At 54.3% G+C, this 18,376-nt stretch overlaps 9 protein-coding genes across 9 annotated transcripts; 5 read left to right on the forward strand and 4 right to left on the reverse strand.

The window, feature by feature from the left end:
- Nucleotides 1-200: 200 nt before the first annotated feature.
- PHACADRAFT_82428 (uncharacterized protein) lies at nt 201-3,252 on the forward strand (the record flags this gene model as incomplete). The annotated part of the gene is given in 10 exon segments (XM_007389836.1): nt 201-380; nt 392-446; nt 496-627; nt 679-850; nt 903-963; nt 1,013-1,813; nt 1,850-2,028; nt 2,078-2,298; nt 2,362-2,918; nt 2,974-3,252. 10 exon segments carry the CDS (start codon nt 201-203, stop codon nt 3,250-3,252), a joined length of 2,637 nt encoding a protein of 878 aa, XP_007389898.1.
- Nucleotides 3,253-4,068: 816 nt separating this feature from the next.
- PHACADRAFT_246383 (uncharacterized protein) lies at nt 4,069-5,782 on the reverse strand. The gene is made up of 6 exons (XM_007389837.1): nt 5,731-5,782; nt 5,525-5,674; nt 5,433-5,472; nt 5,280-5,402; nt 4,611-5,227; nt 4,069-4,557 (listed from the first exon to the last, which is right to left on the reverse strand). The coding sequence occupies exons 2-6, from the start codon at nt 5,597-5,599 to the stop codon at nt 4,210-4,212; spliced, it is 1,203 nt and encodes a 400-aa protein (XP_007389899.1). The 5' UTR covers nt 5,600-5,674; nt 5,731-5,782; the 3' UTR covers nt 4,069-4,209.
- A 329-nt stretch (nt 5,783-6,111) lies between these two features.
- PHACADRAFT_84386 (uncharacterized protein) lies at nt 6,112-7,090 on the reverse strand (the record flags this gene model as incomplete). Its single annotated transcript, XM_007389838.1, has 2 exons — nt 6,112-6,690; nt 6,821-7,090. The coding sequence occupies 2 exons, from the start codon at nt 7,088-7,090 to the stop codon at nt 6,112-6,114; spliced, it is 849 nt and encodes a 282-aa protein (XP_007389900.1).
- A 280-nt stretch (nt 7,091-7,370) lies between these two features.
- Nucleotides 7,371-9,261, forward strand: PHACADRAFT_246385 (uncharacterized protein). Its single transcript, XM_007389839.1, has 8 exons — nt 7,371-7,448; nt 7,496-7,516; nt 7,573-7,699; nt 7,752-7,829; nt 7,885-8,001; nt 8,053-8,424; nt 8,477-8,784; nt 8,839-9,261. Exons 3-8 carry the CDS (start codon nt 7,610-7,612, stop codon nt 9,095-9,097), a joined length of 1,224 nt encoding a protein of 407 aa, XP_007389901.1. The 5' UTR covers nt 7,371-7,448; nt 7,496-7,516; nt 7,573-7,609; the 3' UTR covers nt 9,098-9,261.
- Nucleotides 9,262-9,454: 193 nt separating this feature from the next.
- Nucleotides 9,455-10,823, forward strand: PHACADRAFT_246386 (uncharacterized protein). Its single transcript, XM_007389840.1, has 3 exons — nt 9,455-9,580; nt 9,664-10,592; nt 10,647-10,823. The coding sequence occupies exons 1-3, from the start codon at nt 9,511-9,513 to the stop codon at nt 10,710-10,712; spliced, it is 1,065 nt and encodes a 354-aa protein (XP_007389902.1). The 5' UTR covers nt 9,455-9,510; the 3' UTR covers nt 10,713-10,823.
- A 697-nt stretch (nt 10,824-11,520) lies between these two features.
- Nucleotides 11,521-12,753, reverse strand: PHACADRAFT_246389 (uncharacterized protein). The gene is made up of 5 exons (XM_007389841.1): nt 12,542-12,753; nt 12,481-12,487; nt 12,326-12,430; nt 12,063-12,269; nt 11,521-12,012 (listed from the first exon to the last, which is right to left on the reverse strand). The coding sequence occupies exons 1-5, from the start codon at nt 12,706-12,708 to the stop codon at nt 11,647-11,649; spliced, it is 852 nt and encodes a 283-aa protein (XP_007389903.1). The 5' UTR covers nt 12,709-12,753; the 3' UTR covers nt 11,521-11,646.
- A 261-nt stretch (nt 12,754-13,014) lies between these two features.
- PHACADRAFT_246391 (uncharacterized protein) lies at nt 13,015-13,962 on the reverse strand. Its single transcript, XM_007389842.1, has one exon. The coding sequence runs from the start codon at nt 13,445-13,447 to the stop codon at nt 13,211-13,213; it is 237 nt and encodes a 78-aa protein (XP_007389904.1). The 5' UTR covers nt 13,448-13,962; the 3' UTR covers nt 13,015-13,210.
- Nucleotides 13,963-14,448: 486 nt separating this feature from the next.
- On the forward strand, nt 14,449-15,825 carry PHACADRAFT_133001 (uncharacterized protein). The gene is made up of 4 exons (XM_007389843.1): nt 14,449-14,669; nt 14,785-14,889; nt 14,943-15,149; nt 15,201-15,825. Exons 1-4 carry the CDS (start codon nt 14,496-14,498, stop codon nt 15,573-15,575), a joined length of 861 nt encoding a protein of 286 aa, XP_007389905.1. The 5' UTR covers nt 14,449-14,495; the 3' UTR covers nt 15,576-15,825.
- Nucleotides 15,826-16,154: 329 nt separating this feature from the next.
- PHACADRAFT_179740 (uncharacterized protein) lies at nt 16,155-17,560 on the forward strand. The gene is made up of 3 exons (XM_007389844.1): nt 16,155-16,382; nt 16,443-16,550; nt 16,634-17,560. Exons 1-3 carry the CDS (start codon nt 16,206-16,208, stop codon nt 17,483-17,485), a joined length of 1,137 nt encoding a protein of 378 aa, XP_007389906.1. The 5' UTR covers nt 16,155-16,205; the 3' UTR covers nt 17,486-17,560.
- The last annotated feature ends 816 nt before the right edge of the window (nt 17,561-18,376 follow it).

Consider the following 18,376-nt stretch of genomic DNA (forward strand, 5'->3'; position numbering starts at 1 on the left):
ACCGCCCGTGCAACAAAGGGGGCAGGCACGTGACTCGTACACGTCGCAAACTCCGCAACACGTTTAAACTCCGAATCCACGCGTGCTCATTAGACTTCGTCTTGTATCACCACGACGCAATGACAGAACGAGCGGGGGTAAAGTGCCACACTTCGCAGCAGTGTTACAGATGTTGAATCCGAACACAGTACACAGTCACCATGTTCCTCGTCGACGTCTCCCCGTCGATGGGGAAGATGCGCGAGGTCGAGGCGTTGTTGCCAAATGGTGAAACACAGACAGTAGAAATGACCAATCTCGAAGTGGCTCTTCAGTTTGTGAAGCTCAAAGTGCAAGAAATGGTACGCATGTGCGGCAGTTACGGCTTTCATATCCTTACTGTACACTATAGATCTACCACGAACGGAAAACTGACCAGTGTGGTGTTATCGTGTTTGGCTCCCGAAGTGAGTCGACCTATACGTACACGGACAGTCACTTATAAGACATTGTTAGAAACCAACAATCATGTCAACCGCAAGCAAGGCGGCTACGAAAACGTCGACGAGCTCGTGCCCATTTTGCATCCCACCGCCAAAACCATCGCACAGATATCCGAACTCAATCCAGCTGAAGAAATCGGAGACCGTAAGTGGTATATTTAATGCAAGAACAAAAGTACTGATAGCCTGCTCACAGCACTCGATGCTCTCGTAGTCGGCATCGAGACACAAGATCAGTACTTGGGTAACAAGAAGACGTGGACTCGGAAAATAGTTCTGCTCACTGATGGTGAAAATCCGATTGAAATTCAGCACTTAGAGAAGATAGCGCAAAGGCTGAACGACCTGAAGATTAAACTCACTATCGTGTACGTATCCCCTGAGCTCGACCAGTAATCCTCTTGCTGACCAGAACGACAGCGGCGTTGACTTCGACGATGAGGAATTCGGCTACGTGGAAGAGGACAAGTCTGACATCAAAGTAAGCGCGACAGTATTGCAGCTGGGGTTGTCACTGACGTGCTGGCCAGCGTGAGAACGAAGAGTTCTATCACACGCTAGTAGGGACTCTGGACAACGGCGTCGTCGGCAATTGTACGGCTGCAATTGAAGAGATCTCCAGACCGGAGTCCAAGCAAACTAGGTCACAGCCATCAGCCTCTGTCCTTCGTCTGGGTGACGTGGAGAACCATCCCGAAGAAGCCATTGAGATCAACGTGAAGATAAGCAAGTGCACAGCTCTGGTCCGCCCTAAGTCTTTCAAGAAGTTCGCCAGGATCGGCGACGAAGACATTGAAATGCAGAATCCAGGCGACGATAGCGAGCCTACGGTCGAATATGGCCAGCTAACCAGAGAGATCCGCTACGCCTTCGACCCTAGTGGCCGTCGCGATGACGAGGAAGCAGATCGAGACGCCGAGGAAGAGACAGAAAAGAAGGACGACCTGCAAGACGTCGAGAAGGAAGAGCTCATCCGTGGATACAAATATGGGTCGTCTTTCGTGCCTGTTCCCGAGAACAACTTCCCGAAGCTCGAGACGAAGAGAGGTATGGAGATTTGCGGATTCTTCAAGGACGAGTTCTTCCGGCGCGAGTGGTCAATAGGCGAAGTCCGGTATGTGTTCGCAGCCGATAAGTCCCCCTTGCAACAGGTGGCGCTCTCTAGCCTGGTAGAGGCCATGTTCCAGGAAATTAACGGCAAAGAAATCATGTACTACGCGATCACTCGATGGATCACAACCGACGGCTCGGAGCCAAAGATGGGCGTGCTGCAGCCTGTCAAAGACGAATCGGCTAATTACCTGTTGTGGGTTCAGGTGAGAGCATCGCACGTATTGCATTGATATCACATACTGAATGCTCGCTAGATGCCTTTCGCGGATGACTTGCGAAAGTGGTCGTTCCCGTCGTTGGACCAACTGGTCAATGGTAAGGGCCAGCTGGTGATGACGCACCCATATCTCCCCACGGAGGAGCAGCTGGAAACAATGGAGGATCTTGTTGACGCGCTTAATCTCATGGAGGCTGGTGAGAAAGACGAGGATGGGTGAGCGCCCGATGCGATTGTCAGCTAAGCTCGCGCTAATTGCGCGCAGGAACCGAACACCTTGGTATGACACGAGGTTGTCCTACAACCCCGCGATTCACCGCATAAAGCAAGCCCAATTTCACGCTGCTATCGTGGAAGACTTGAACAGGCAGCCTCTGCCTCCGCCGCACCCCGAGCTGCTGAAATATTTTGAGCCCCCTCGCAGAGTCATGAAGCGTGCTCGCCCTGCAATCGACGCAGCGCGCGAGGCTTTCAACGTCAAAGAAGGTTGGTGCAATTTTGAGCTAATCGCCGCCACACTCGATACTTAAATCATATCTTTTTCTCAAGTGCCCAAGACGGTAGCCAGAAACCGCAAGGACGGACACGTTCGTGCGCGCGACGACGGCGACGACACTCTGCTCTTAGACAAGCAGCCAAACAAGAAAATCAAGCTGTCTCAAACGCAGTCTCAACATGTCTCCCGTTCGCAGCACAGGAGAGTATCGCCGGCTACTCAGCGCAAGGTTCCGAAGAGATCAGTGTCAGACGATAGTGAGACCGAGCCAGAGCCCGAACCCAAAGACGAAGACGAGGAAGAACTGCTCCTGGACAAGAAGCCAAAGCAAAGAGGTACATCTGCTGTGCCTGAGCACGACCACATGCCGCCCACACCAGAAAGGTCTGTGTCGCCAGCACCGGAGAGAGACCGAGCTCCTGGTCGGATCATTGGCACGACCGAACCGCTCGAAGACTTTTACAAGAACATCGCAAGTGGCGACTTGGTGACGAAGGCAGTCGAAGATCTCGCCTTTGTAATTCGGACGATCGTCTTCAGGCCCTTCTCAGCGAAGCGCACGGATGAGCTGCTCGAGTGTACGCGCGCGCTGCGCAAGGTGTCACTTGAGGTAAGCCACGCTCGGATATACGCCTCCCTCTAACTCCGGCTTAATGGCTGTGCAGGAGGACGAGATTGATGCGTGGAACGATTTCTTGCGCGACCTCAAACGCCGCTGTCTGGACGATACCCCAGGGAACGATTATTTCTGGACCAGGCTCTCCGATCTCGGACGCGATATGAGTCTCATCGGCCAATCCGAAGCGGAGCGACAAGGTGGCAGGTCCGACGTGTCCGACGCTGAGGCTGACGAGGTGCGTTTCCGCCGCGGGGTTACTCGTCCTCAGTTCACTGACAGGATACCCAGTTCCTGGCAACCGGCATGGCTGATTGACCTGGCGTAGTATAATATCCGATGTACAATCTTGAGCTACTCCTTGAAACGGCCAATTCTCCGTGCCGATTACGCATGTTCCACTGAACGTGTCGCGCTAAACTTCACATAACTCATTCAGCATGCCTCTTACATTCTTAGGAATATTTTGGACACCAACGGTAGAGAACTACGTGAATGAGAGGGATCCCGCGCCTTTGATGGCCAACCTCTTACCACTGAAACAGTATTTGACGAAGCGCCCCGCTTCCATGCTCCAAGCTCCGGTACCGTAGCTCGGTCGTATGATGCGTACTGACTGTGCCCATGCCAGCATGAGGGAGTGTAGTGCATTCGCACATATACCTGAAAATCCCAGCGGAGTTGACGACCGGCTTAGCTCTCACGGACCTGATGTTAAGGCCGTCAACGTGCCGTCTTTTTGCGAAAACATATTCATTCAGCCTTCTGATACGAAATACGATCTCTCCTGTCCTCTGGCTTTGCTCTGCAAGAGTATCTCTAGCGTGGTTTTTCTGCGAACAAGGGTATCTAAAAGCTCGGAATTTGCGCTACACAAGGATGGCTGACTGTAGCGGAGTGAATGCTACCAACGGTACCATGACGTAGCACGCATCCTTTTGCCTGTTGTGATGCCGGCCTTTTTGTGCCAAAGTGCCGCGCCCAGTTCGGGCCGGTTTGTAGCGCGAAGGACAAGTCAGCCTATCACGCTCCAGCGGTCAGTTTACGCCGTTCGCTCCGCTACGTTGCTGCTGCCCTGTGAACCCCGTTGCACCAGATCTTTTCTTTTATCCTTCTTCTCAAGCGGTCTCTGTGGAGACGTCAGGCAATTGATAACAAGATGGGATCCCAAGCCCAATCGATTCGGTCCAACTAGTCACAGCGACTGATCAGCAGTCGCAAATATACAGGATACGCCTAACCAGAAACTAAAGGTCCAAGTCACATTCCAGCAACTCGACAAACTCTATAGGCGGTTCTTCGTGTCCCTCCTAACCTTGAACGGGGAGCCGCCTTTCGGACGACCGGGCTGCTGTTGTCCGGCGTTGCCGCCCTGCGCGTTGTTGCCGCCCTTGTTGGCCTGGCCCTGGGCCCCCTGGTTGCCACCCTTGCCGGCATTCTGGCCCTGGGCACCCTTGCCAGTCGACGCCGCAGACGTCGCGGCGGCAGCGGCAGAGGAAGCAGCAGAGGAAGCAGCAGTAGCTTGACCCGAGGCAGCAGAGGAAGCAGCACCACCACTAGCCGAAGTAGAGCCGGCAGCACCACCAGAGCCGGAGAAGGGGTTCCCTGCTGCACCGTCACCACCAACAGTGAACTGTAGAGAAAGGCTTTAGAAATGGCGGCAATGTCTCAGAAACAAGGACGTACGTAGACCATATCATCCAAGGCACCGTGTTGGGCAATGGAAACGAGAGCCGGCTGGTGGTTCGCAGCGGTGTTGATCGACGCAATACGGTAGGTGCCAGCGTCGAGGCCGCTGGTGACATCCGCTGTGAGCTGACCGTTCGCAGCGGGGTCATTCAAGCCCTTGAAGAAGGCGAACACATTCGGGTTGGTCGGCGACGTGTCCGTGAACGAGTTGACGGCCTCAATGACGATGTGCGAGTGGCCCTGGATGTTGCCAGTGCTGCCGGTCTGCTGGGGAGCAGCGAAGAAGTTCTCATCCGCGTTGACGAAGAAGCCAGTGTCCAGGTTCGAGACAGCCATCTGGACGGTGAACGACTGGTTGACCGCGAAGTTCTGGCCGTTCGTCGGAACAACGAACTTGGACGAGGGCATGTTCGTCGTCGCAGCGATGATACCCATGGGCGCCGGATTACATGAGCCGGTCTTGATCTGCTGACCGTTGGTGATGGGAAGGTTCGGTACAGTCAAGCAGAAGTTAATGAAGTTGTTGGCGGAGGTAAGGGAGGCAACCTGGCCGGCAGCAGGGACATCTTGACCGTTGTTCTCAAAGCCTGTGGCAACGACCTTGGGATCCAGCGCTAAACAATAGCTGTCAGTGAATTGAGCTGTAGGGACGACGCAGTCTCATACTCAGAGAGTCCTGTGGGTTGCTGTTGTTTGCAGTAGCAGACGATGCAGCAGACGCGGCAGACGAGGCGGCAGTGGCGGCAGCGGAAGACGTGGCAGTTGCGGCAGCAGCCGCAGCAGCACCACCAGTGTTCCCCTTGTTGCCGGCAGCACCACCAGCACCCCCGTTGTTACCAGCAACGCCACCCTTGAAGCTCTGTATATCTTATTCAACAACGATACTATACACCTCGGACAGATATACTCACGAGTGGGGTGGCGTGAACCTGCGCCAGAAGAGGGAGAAGGAAGATGAGACTCGAGAGAGAATGTGTGAACTTCATGGCTGCAAGTCGGCGAAGCTAGCGTCGAGCGGTTACGGGGAAAATGACTGGTTCGGGGAAGGGATCCTGAATAAACTGCAGAGTGTTACGCTTAGCCCGTTTGTCCGAGGTCCCTGGCGACCAGCACTCACAATGAAAGACCAGGCAGCTCAGCTGCAAAAAGAACCGAAGAGGGAACGTTGGGTGGGGAGAACGAAACTGGCATTGCAAGGCGAATGAGTGCAGCTTATATACGCATGGGTTGCGAGAGGTCGTCTGTGGGTAGATTGGTGGTTTGTTGGTTGTCTTGACGATATTATGCAATGTCGATGGCTTCGCTGGTTACGGGGATGCCGGCAGGAACGAACTTTTAACTCTGACAGGTAAAAGATCCTGATCATGAGGTCGTATTGTCATTGGTTGCCTGACAGATCGCCAATGGAATCACAGAATACAAATACTCCTCGTTTAGCCACGCATTCTCGCTGTTACGGAGGTGGTCAGCATACATGCATAGGACGCGTGGGCGCAGTTTACAATGAGAAGTCGTAAAGGAATGTTCGGGCATGGCGGAACACAAAGCACATAGAAACTAGATTTGACGCCGAAAGAAAAGGAACGAAGAGCACGCGAAGAGGGGCGTTGGTTGGCAACCATCTATTCGCCAACCAGAAGGCCGGAGTTCCCATCTGCCAAGGTTGACGCTCACCTTTGGCTTTCACAACGCACATGAAGGATGCCAACGTTTCCACCTCCTTGACATGATATTCCTGGAAATGCTTCTGCGCTATTTGGGCTAAGGCCTTATGGACCTCACCCACGTCCGCAAGGATTGGAATCCCGTTCGGCAGTTCATCTTCGTCCAGTAATCTCGAACTCCTGCGCCTATTAGCGCTGGCACTGGGCTCGCGCCGAGGGCGGTTTGCGGGGGTGGGGGGAAGAGGCGCGGGTGCTGGACTTGCTGTGGACGCTCGCTGCCCACGCGGCCGGAGGAGGTAGGAGGGAGGAGGCGGGTCAAGTGCTGTTGTAGGCAGAGGACTGAGTTCGGGTACTATGTCGTACTCAACAAGATATCTGTGAATTGCTTCGATGGACATCTTTGAGAAATCAACCTGATTAAGTGTATGTTGTTAGCACGGATGTTCATATACAGTCGTGCGTTGATGTGTACGCCAGCACCTAGCTTGACCCAGCACGAATACACGACGGAACACTCACGAGCGATGGCCGGTCTCCATCTACACCTCTGTCATTTGGTTTCCTAGCCACCATAGACGCGTTTCCCGAACTCGCGATCGGAACGGCGGGCTCCAGTCTCTTCCTCTTGACCCGCGGCTCGCCGTCCGCCTTGTCGGTGGCGGACCGCTTGGCCCCCGCAGAGGAAGGCAGTGCACCATGGTACGCTGCATCATCCTGTGGATTCGCCTTTCTGCGCGCTTGAGGTCTCGCCCTCGACGTCGCCGCTGGTGGCTGCGAGGTCGCTGCAAGCACGGAAGTGCCTGGAGGTGCCATACTGACGAGGGGAGAAGATATGGGCCAGTCTAAAATTGCGAAAACCAGTTATGTGGTGAGATAACCAATGTTGAACCTGTCGTATATAGCACAAGCGTCGTAGTCGAGTTTCGAGTTGTGGTCGGGTTTCGAGTTGTAGTCGCTGGCTGTAAACGCGACCACTGGCGCTGCTAATTGGGCGTCTATTAAGGCGATCAGCGATCGGAGGGCGCCTTTCTGGTGAGCTACAATATGCAGGCCCGAGTCGATAACGCTTTCTCTTTACCTCCCCCACCCAGACACCGCTCAACACTGCCAGTGCAGGGTTAGCTTGTATTTAAGATCACTGCTCAGCTGAGAACCAGGCAAGGCTGTCCTCGTAAGTGCTCACATTTCCCCCGGTCTCGTCCTCTCACGTTGTCCCAGACCTGTGAACTCGCTAGAACCGTAAGTGGGGTCATCCCAGCCTGCGAAGTCGACATACAAGCTGACATGCCACATAGACAACCGCTTGTAACAAGACCACTAGACTAATCAACTATGTCGACCTTTGGCACTCTCTTTCGGGTGACTACCTACGGCGAATCTCACTGCGCTTCCGTGGGTGCAATCATCGATGGCTGTCCACCGGTGAGTGATAGAAGCTCAAGACATCAATTATTGCTTACGAAGAATATTGTAGGGATTGCCCCTCGACTCTCAGGACGTCCAGACTCAGCTGAGTCGTAGGCGTCCTGGCCAGAGCAACCTGACCACTCCGGTATGTTCTCCGATATAGAGCGGATCAAATCACGTACTGATTTCCGCATATTCAGCGTGATGAAAAGGATTTAGTCCACCTTCAGTCCGGTATCGAGCACGGTATCACCCTCGGCACCCCCATTGGCCTTCTCGTGAAGAACGAGGACCAGCGCCCCAGGGATTACTCGGAGGTAAGCGTGGAGTACAGTGTAATGATCATTTTGACCCACAGAGCTCCGTAGACGGACCTTTACCCCCGCCCGAGCCACGCCGACTGGACTTACCTCGAGAAATACGGTGTCAAAGCCAGCAGCGGTGGTGGTCGCAGCAGTGCTCGCGAAACCATCGGTCGCGTCGCTGCTGGTGCGATTGCCGAGAAATATCTCAAACTCACCCACGGAATCGAGATTGTTGCCTTCGTGTCGTCCGTGGGCAAGGTCAAGCTTCCTTCCACGGTCTCTTCGCCGTCTCAGGCTTCGTCCGAGGATGACGATATTGTCGAGGACTCTCTAAGCCCCGAGTTTGTCAATCTCCTCAAAACCGTCACCCGTGCCCAGGTTGATGCTCACCTCACTCGCTGCCCCCACCCCGAGACCGCCGAGCGCATGACCAAGGTACTGTGTATGCATTAGATTGTCACTCAGTGATATTCATTGTACTCTACAGCGCATCATTCGCGCTAAGGAAGCTCAGGATTCCATTGGTGGAACGGTCACCTGCGTCATCCGCGGCGTTCCTTCCGGCCTTGGCGAACCTGTGTTTGATAAGCTCGAAGCGAAGCTCGGCCATGCCATGCTCTCCATTCCCGCCACCAAGGGCTTTGAGATTGGCTCGGGCTTCCGCGGAACTGAAGTCCCTGGAAGCAAGCACAATGATCCTTTTGTCAGCAAGGCAGATGGTTCCTTGGGTACGAGCACTAACTGGAGCGGCGGTATCCAAGGTGGCATTTCCAACGGCGAGGACATCTATTTCAGGTCAGTGGTATAAGCGTGTGATTGTGATGAGGTTGCTGAAGAGTGCTGCAACAGAGTTGGCTTCAAGTCCCCCGCGACCATTTCCCAGGCGCAGGAGACAGTCCAGTACGACGGTACCTCGGGCACGCTGGCTGCTCGCGGTAGGCACGACCCCTGCGTCGTTCCTCGCGCTGTTCCCATTGTTGAGGCCATGGCCAGTCTTGTTATCATAGACCAGCTCCTCATTCAGAACGCCCGTAAGACAGCTTCTTCGCTTCTGCCTACCATCACGACCCTGCCGCCCACGATGGTGAAGCCTGCTAGCTCTGCTTAGAATGTCAATAGAGACAGATAGCCTCATCTGATGTGTACATGAAGTAGTCGTTTAGCGTTGATTAGCCAGAGTACAACACCAATAGAGCCGATATGAGCTTCGAACTCAGGCGACAGGGGCGCATGTGATGCCGCCTGCCGGATGAAGGCTCCGACTGCTCTCCTTCTCCCACACTTTTTGCCTCCCCTCGCACCGCCTGCGTCTCGTAGACTCAATGTTGTAAACGTTCTGCCTATCTCGGAGGATCCTCGCACGCATTCTTGGATTCTAATCCCACGATCGACTTAGTCCGGGACGACACTATCCTGAGAGCGTTCAATTTTTGAGTTGCAAGCTCCAGTGTGGGGGCTCGGAGCTCTCATATCTGAACGAAGGAGACGACTCATGAAAGCTAGGGGAACCAGCGACGCGAGATGTTGCACACATCCGACTCTTACGACCACCGCAGTGTGAGCGATGCTAGGAGCAAACCGTGGATGCCAGGTGCGTTTAGAGTCGTGCTCTCCACAACGTGTCATTAATTATAGCATGCATACCATTATCGCCATCCGCTGTATCGCGTGCAGGCAAAAATGATCCCGCGGGCCAGCAGAATGGTGGACGGGGCGTGTGTGCGGTGGCCGCACACGACCATGGCGGGCCTCTGGTTGCGTCCTACAACGACCCGGGCCTATCTCTTGCCACGGACGACATGCGCACACGCATGACACTCGCCCTCGAAGACGAGCTCCACGACGACCCCGCCATGGCCGCTCTCTTCGAGCCGAAGCGCTCTCTCACCGGAGGCGCCACCTTGAAGCCGTGCATCGTCCCGGGCAATGCGCTCCAGCTGATCGACGACGATCCCACTGCCTCACGCTCGCACACGCCGTCGTCCGTCATCGTCCTCGAGAGCGACCCGCAGCTGGATCCCGCCGCGCCGCACGACGCCAGCGCAGACAGCTCCGCCGACCTCGAGGCGCCGCAGCGCCGCCCTGTCCCGCGCGTCCGCTTTCGTTCACGAGTACGCATCACGTCTGGGTTGCGCCGGAGCAAGCACATCGAAGGTGACGCTGCGAGCCCCGCGAGCTCGGCGAGCGACTCGCCCTCGTCGTCCATCTCGGCGCCGCTGCGATGGCAGGCGGACGAGAACACCGCGTGGGGCCCTCTCGGCCGCAGATTGAGCGCATATGCACAGCAGAACGGGTGGCAGAAACGCGCGCCGAGCGCTGGCCCCCGACATGGGGACGTGCGCGCCCCGGTGCCCCACCGCCAGCCCCAACCGCGGGCGAAGATGGACGAGCGCACGCCGTTGGTTAGGACTGGGCGGCATGTTGCGTATGTGGATGCGGGGCTGGATGGTGGGAGAGATGCAGACGACGAGAGGCTACCTGAAGGCGAGTACGAGGATAGCGACGATGAGAGTGAGCGGGATCATACGTTGCGGAAGGCTGCGCTAAGGCGAGAAGAAGAAGCTATTTTTGGTCCATGGCCATGGAGACTGTTCAACAGACATGTGAGTCGCCCGCACTTGATAGATTTCAATGATGTTCACGATTGCATCCAACAGTGGTGGTGGTGGCATACCGAGCCCGTTCTACGTTGCTTATGCGCTGATGATCCAGAATACGAATAGTGATTGCAACGCTCATCAGACGATATCCACGTTATTTCATACATACTTCGCGTTTATTCTTATTCCCATGTATTGCGCTATGTCCATGTATACGTATCAGTTAAGAATCCACCTAGTTCACTTTGTCGTCGCCTTAAACACCAAGCCTATTCGTACTAAATAGTAAGTACAGCTGAGCACGCCTACAACCAGCGTGTTTGCGCCTGCAGTCCTTGATCAGTCCTAAAAATATATGTGCCATGCATGAGAGCCCAAGACCATGTCCTTCCGATCCTATTGGTCGTCTCGAAACCCGCGTGCAAGGACCGCGACAACAACGAATTCTGCCGTTAGAAAGTCCGCTCATCCGCTCGCCCATGTGGTATCGTTCCGTGTAAAGGTTGCCTTAGAAGTTCGGGACGGTGAGTGCAACTTTCGAAATGTTCCGCGAAGTCAGACCGCAAATACCGACCGTTCCGGATTCGCGTCATACAACCCGATAGTAATTATCCTAAATACTCATCATAGCCTGACATTCTTCCACCTGTTATGCGCTCTCTAGACTCCCGCTCGAAATGTTACGTCCACACTACAGTAGCTTGCTAATCAAGAGCGCAGTGCGAATACCCCAGACAGCCTGAAAAGTTAATGATAAAGTTAGATTCCGTCGCATACAGGAAATCAAAAACGACTGCCTTACGAAATAGCTAGGTTTGTGACGAGATCTCGACATAAGCTGCGGACAATCTGCGAAAGTGCTACTCGGATGTGACTGAATTAGTTGCTTTTCAAACGTCTTTCCGGATGCCAAACAAAGCGGCTGACTCTAGACGCGTGAAATGGTAATATTTGTCATGTCTAAATTTAATCCTCCTTGTCTTTACTGTTCTTGAAAGCTTGACCCTACACCAAATGTGATATTCGGGTATCACCTGAAGCCTACATTCACAGCCCACTAGGCTTGACCGATCCTACCTTTACCTTCAACCACCGCGACGAACTCTTCAATCTTCTCCTTCTCCGAAGCCCAGGCAGGCCTTGGGATCCTGTACAGCGGACCGCAGCTAGCATAGCTGATGTCGCCCATGCGCGCGATAGGCTTGTACTTTGTGGGATCGACGAGCTTGACGACCTCGCCAGGATTGGCCTCTGAGTGGCGATCGAGCAACACATCGTTCCGGACGTGAATCTTCTTCACGAGACCAAGTACGAAGGTGTTCGTCTTGGCGCCAGTGTCGGGATGGACGATGTCTATTGCTTGATAGAGCTCGCACTCCATGCTGAAAGCGCTCTCTTTCACGCGTGGCGCCTTGACATGAACCTGAGGATCTTTGTAAGATATGGCAGCCGAATCTGACAACATATGCTTACACTTGGCGCCTTTGTCAGTCCACTCAGCTCCCACTCGCTAACTTCGGGAGGGGTGTCGATGCAGGTGACATTCGCCTGTTCAATGAAGGGCTCGCTGATGATGTTGACAACAAAGTTCTTTGTGGCTCTGATGTTCGCCGCGGTGTCTTTGAGCTTGCTGCCGGGGTTGGTGATGGAAATCGACACAAGTGGTGGGTAGTGTGATACCTGACATTACCACAACGTCAAGGAAGTACATGGAGGGATGAAACTGCTGCGCGCACCATATTAAACCAACTGAAGGGTGCCAGGTTCTCCACACCCGACTCCGAAATAGACGACACAAACGCGACCGGCCGCGGGACGATACCACTGATCATCAGGCGGTACTAAGCTGAGAATTAGATGTGGACTGCGAGACATCACGCAAGTGGCTCACAAGCTTTCTGCGATGCGGCCTGAGTATGTGCGTAACGGCGTTATGACACGTGTGTACTCACCCTGAGTCCTCTGTAGCGGTATCCACAACGGTCCAGCCTTCCTTTTCCCCCTCGACCCAAGCTTTGCCGAGCGGCGTTGAGTCTACAGGTGCGCCATAGGTGAACTGGGGGTTAGGCTTCTCGTAATACTGGCTTGTGTGCTCAGCGGGGTATGGTGGGGGTGACATCGTAGTTCAGAGCAGCTGTCCGGCGGCGAAGGGAACTAGGCAATAGGGAGGTGGCGATGAATGCCGGGCTGAGAGCGAGGCCTTGAAGTACTTATAACGCTTACAGACTCTCAGTCATCTCTAGATCTACGCCGGATTTCCAAGCGCCCAAGCTCAAGGCCGGTCCTGTCTTCCCAGTCCTATCAATGCGGGCCCAATACGTCCCGTGCATTCACAAGACCCCTCCACCATGTGCAGGAGCCGTGGCAGTGGTGGATTTCGCCCATGCAATAGCATCCTAGGCTCAAGTTGAGCACAGTAAGTCTACTTACGTAATAACCTCTCGCAAGGACCAATCAGATCCTGGGACAATAGGCAGGTTTGTGATAAGGTTACCGTAAGCAACTTCGTAGGTATCCTTCATGGCGCCCTGTCGCGGCGGAAGCGGTAGCTCTGAACATGACAACTACGCAATCCTGCTTATCTCTAGCTCACATAACGCGCCCTCAATCTTCTTCTCCCTCTATGAAGCCCACACAAGTCTCGGAACTCTGTACAGTGGCCCGTAGCTCATGCAGGTGACATCCCCCATGTGCGCAGCAGGCCTACACTGGATAACCTTCACGACCTCGCCGGAGTGGTACTCGGAATAGTGATCGGGAAGGACTTCGTTCTGGACGTGGATCTTCTTGACGAGACCAAGTGTTGGTCTTTCACCAGTGGCGGAATGAGTAATATCCATCGCCTCCCCCCAACACATGGCGCCTTGACTGAGGACCTTTGTAAGACATGGCAGCCGGGTTCTTAGGCTCGTCCCCACCGCTTCTGAAAGGGATGGAAGCGTACGTGATCGCCCGCGGCCTCACGGCAGCTCTGCAAGTGGCTGGTAAAACGAGTCTACCGGGTTCTGATAATATATGCTTACACCCTGTGCCTTATTAGCCTACTCAGCTCCCACTCCCTAACCTCGGACAGGCAGATTTGCGATACAAGTGGCGTTCGCCGACGGAAGGCTCGCTAATCATGTTGACAACGAAGCATATCGTAACTTTGATGTTCGCGCAAGTGTCTTTGAGCTTGCCGACACCGAGATTGGTGAGCGAGACAGACACGAGCGGTGGGTAGTGAGATACCTAGCATGTAGTGTCAGAAAAGCACGCGTACAAGCGGGACCGTGCGAACCAGCTGAACGACGTTGGGTCCTCCGCGCCTAACTCTGGGATCGAGGATACAGGCGCGACTGGTCAAGGGACGGTGTCGTTCATCATCAGGCGGCACTGTATGGGAAATTAGATATAAATCGCGAGCTATCATACAAGCAGCTCACAAGCTTTCTATATGGCGGTCTGTAAGATATGCGTAGTGGAATTGCAATACACATCTGCCCACTTACGAAGTCCGACGCGACTTGGCTTGAGGCGATATCTTATCACAGATTTGCCTCTCTAGTACAAAGATCTACTTAGCGGGGCATCACTTAAACGCGCAATACGGAATCGGCGTTGAAGGCATCATACTCAAGTTCGTCATACTCAACTGTATTCCTCTGCTTGCTGGCAGCTTCTCAAGCTCTGCACATGAATAATCTTACTGTCTACTGCTCTTGCGCAAAGCGGTAAAGTTCCGCAGGATGTGCGGGCAGCGCTCCGGTGACAGGCCTCAAGGACGTTAGGAAGACACCATCGGGCCTCGAGAGCCATGGCGTGAGCATTATCAGGATGGTATGTAAGCATACGTAGACTCCCGCATTCGTGGATTTATACTCATCAGCTCCCCTCTCGGCCGTAAGGCCACTGTCCTGGCTCACGATGTCCTCCCTCCCCCCCTACCCTGTTGAACACGCGAGTCGGTATTACGAGAGACGTAACCCTCAATTTACCTATGGCACACCGGTAGATGCAACTCCCGCGGGCAAGACCTGGGTTGAAGGGGAGAAAGGGGGTTGGACCGTGGTAGATACCGCTACCGAAGACCCAAGGTGGGTGTGGTGGCGTGAATGCCTCCGCGGCCGATAGACATACTCACGAGGCCTGCCGCAGTAAACTTGTAAGCCTCACAGCGTTCCGCGAGCAGCGCATATAAACATTTTGCATTCAGTACCGCCTGATGATCAGCGGAATTGTCCCTCGGCCTATCGCGTTTGTCTCTACGGTCTCAGATTCGGGCGTAGAGAATCTAGCGCCTTTCAGCTGGTTCAACATGGTGCGACCATCTTTAGTCAATTAAATCAAGTCCCTCACTCGCTACGGTTTTAGGTTTCTCACTATCCGCCTCTGGTATCTTTTTCTATCCGGGACGATGGCCCAAGAGTCAAGGATACCGAAGCAAATATCAAAACCATGAAGGGCTTTGTTGTTAACATTATGAGTACGCCGTCCGCCGAACAGGCCGACATAACCTGCATCGACACTCCTCCCGAAGTGAGCGAGTGGCAGCTGAGTGGGTTGACGAGGGCACCGAGTGTAAGCCTATCCAATTCGTCTCAACATTGCTTCTCGCTCAATGATTCGCAGATTCACGTCAAAGCGCCGCGCATAAAGGAGAGCGCGTTCAGCATGGAATGCGAGCTCTACCAGATGACTGCCATCGTCCACCCCGACACGGGCGTACAGTCTGCTACCCTTGTGCTTGGCCTCGTGAAGAAGATTCATGTTCGAAACGACGTCCTCCTCGATCGTCACTCTGAAACGAATCCGGGCCAGGTCGTGAAGCTTGTCGACCCGATAAAGCTCAATCCCGTCGCTCGCATGGGGGATATCACATACACGAGCTGCGGGCCGCTGTATAGGATTCCGAGGCCCGTGTGGGCTTCGGAGAAGGAGAAGGCCGAAGGGCTCATCGCCGCGGGTGACGGCAAGGCTCAGACAGCCATTTCTAGTGAGGCGTAATGGTGTGTCATGGATAAGACACATGTATCAATTGTTATGTGAATCAGAAGTAGATGGAATATGCTCAAGTCTTGTCCAGAACTACTGCCATATTCACGGCTGTGCACCCTTAAAGATGCTTGCAGACGATGATCCGGTGCTTAATATAATTATGAGCCGACTATCGTAGGCAGGATGCTTTCGGCGAGGATTCCGCCTATGGACAGATATTTTTGCGCATTTAACGGGATGCTCGATGCTTTTACATGCTTTGAGTTAAATCATCACGAAGTTGAGCATGGTTTTACAGCTAGAATTGCGCATACATGACTAGATTTCTAAATGCTAGCGAGTTACATGCTGCATCAAACCCAACAACAGACATAGTCGCACACACAGTAACAGGCACAGCAGCAGATGCAGTTGCAAGCACAGTACCGGTGGCGCATACGGGCTTGGTGGCTGTCTGAGAGTCTGGTACTCGCGATTCCGCGCGATGTGAGGTCTTCGGGGTCCACAGAAGGTATTTGTAAGATAAGATTAGGATCTTGTAAATGATCAACGAATTTCTCAAGCGCACATCCGAGCTCAAGCAGCTCTCCCACCTCCCCGCCTTCACTTTCCTTCTATATACTACATTCTCTCACTAAAATGATGAGCTCAGAGCTCCCTCAGTCTTTGCTCAACTCAAGACGTCATGTTGGTGTCCATGCCGAGCGCGTCTCGGACGTCTGGAGCACAGAATACCCTGGTCATTACCCAGATGAAGACCACAGTTGGGACATGGAGAAGTTCAAGGAAGTGCGTTATAAGCTGCATGTTCCCTGCGTATGTGCAAGCTAACGACGGACGGACTTCGTCTCCTCATTTCCGGGTGGCTACCTTTAGAACCTGCAAGTGAAGGTGCAGAGACTTTCACAACGAAGTATCGAGTTCGACCTCGTAGGCGTCGATGCTTCCATTGCCAACGCGTTCCGGAGGATCATAATTGCGGAGGTGCGCCTCGACCATACTGTCTTTTGGTGTGTTGCTGAGCATACGGCATGTCCTTCTCCACACTTGCACTGCATTGGCGTTAGGTCCCAACAATAGCCATAGAACATGTCTATGTCTGGAATAACACCTCTGTCATACACGATGAAGTTCTGGCACATCGTATCGGTCTTGTGCCGCTCTCTGCCGACCCTTCCACGTTGGACTTCCGAACACCAACCGGATTCGGCGCAACACCAAACGACCGCAACACGCTTGTCTTTCGTCTACAGGCCACTTGCGAACGCGCGCCGAAAGGCTCCGGCAAGGAGTACATCAACGATGAGGTCAAGAGCGGTGACCTCGTTTGGGTCCCACAGGGGGAGCAGGAAGAAGTCTTCGCGAACAATCCGCCGGGGCCGACGAACAAGGATATCGTCCTCGCGAAGCTCCGGCCAGGGCAAGAAATCGACATGGAGCTGCATGCGATCAAGGGTGTCGGGAAGGAGCACGCCAAATGGAGCCCGGTCGCGACGGCCTCGTATCGGCTACACCCGCTCATCCTGCTCAACCCACAGAAGCCAGTGCCCACGCACCTCGCGAAAAAGTTCGCGGGCTGCTTTAGCCCCGGCGTCGTCCAGGTCGACGCGGATGGCGAGATATCGATCGACTTGCACGGTATGCGCAAGGACAGCGTCTCGCGCGAGGTCCTCCGCCACGAGGAGTTCCAGGGCTGTGTCGAGCTCAAGCGTGTACGCGACTGGTTTATCTTCAACGTCGAGAGTGAGGGCCCGTACGCCCCCGAGCGGTTACTGCCCGAGGCTGTCAAGGTCATGCGCGAGAAGGTTGCATCAATTCGTGCTGCGGCACAGGCTCTCCTCGCGGACGCGGACGGCGACATCCCAGGAGAGCCAAAGGGCAAGGGCGTAGATGTCGATGTAGAGATGGGCGACTCATAACGTACATAGTAATATAGATTATTGCGCTCTGGTGTACTTGCATGGTATATTCCCGTAACAAACCTGTTCACGCTCAAATTGAGTACGCAAGCGACTTCATTCTGCACCTTCCTTGACGAGGTGGGGTCGTCGCCCATTCCATGTCATCGGAGGCCAATGAAAGGCCCAAGAGAGCGGATAGCACAAGGATACACCAACACCAGCTTACAGATACAACCCATCCGAAGGTACTACAAATAGGATAGTATACTGGTGCAGTGGCGTAACTCACGTTCCCCTCTTCTTCCCTCCACGTCCTCTCTTGGTTTCTCGGTCCACGGTCCGCGACCGTTTTACGCGATTTGTGAATGTCCCCGCCTCAGGCTCCTCGTTTATGCTGCGTTTGCGCCGCAGGCCGCGACTGAACGACGCTGCGGATGTGCGCGACAGTCCGTTGGACGTGTTCTGGCTGGGTGCGCGGCCCTCTCTGCCGGTGGAGGTTAATGGCTGAGGGCCTGTGGGAAGCGATGGCGGAGGCGTAGAGGCGACTCGTGCCAGGACCTTGCCGCGTGCACGTGTGAGTGGACCGCCAGTTGTTCCCGTTGGCAGAGGCAAGTTCCGCGTTGGTCGGGGCTTAGGGGGGGACACGCTCTGGTGTGGGGAGAGGGTCGACACCACCGCTCTCGTTCTCGACATAGGGATACTATTGTGTTCTGATGCCTCTCTTTTGTGGAAGCGTTCACTGACCGCCTGGCATACTGCTCCTCTCTGACGCGTTCCGGGCCCAACGGCCAGTCAGAACGGGCCAATGCTTCATCAAACCTTTCGATGACCTTCTCCGCACCGCATCGTACATGTGCAGCCTGGTATTTCTCCGTCTCCGTGGTGAATTCCGAGCTGTACAGGCTCCCG

This window comes from Phanerochaete carnosa (genome assembly GCF_000300595.1).
Source record: "Phanerochaete carnosa HHB-10118-sp unplaced genomic scaffold PHACAscaffold_1, whole genome shotgun sequence".
Lineage (NCBI taxonomy): Eukaryota > Fungi > Basidiomycota > Agaricomycetes > Polyporales > Phanerochaetaceae > Phanerochaete > Phanerochaete carnosa.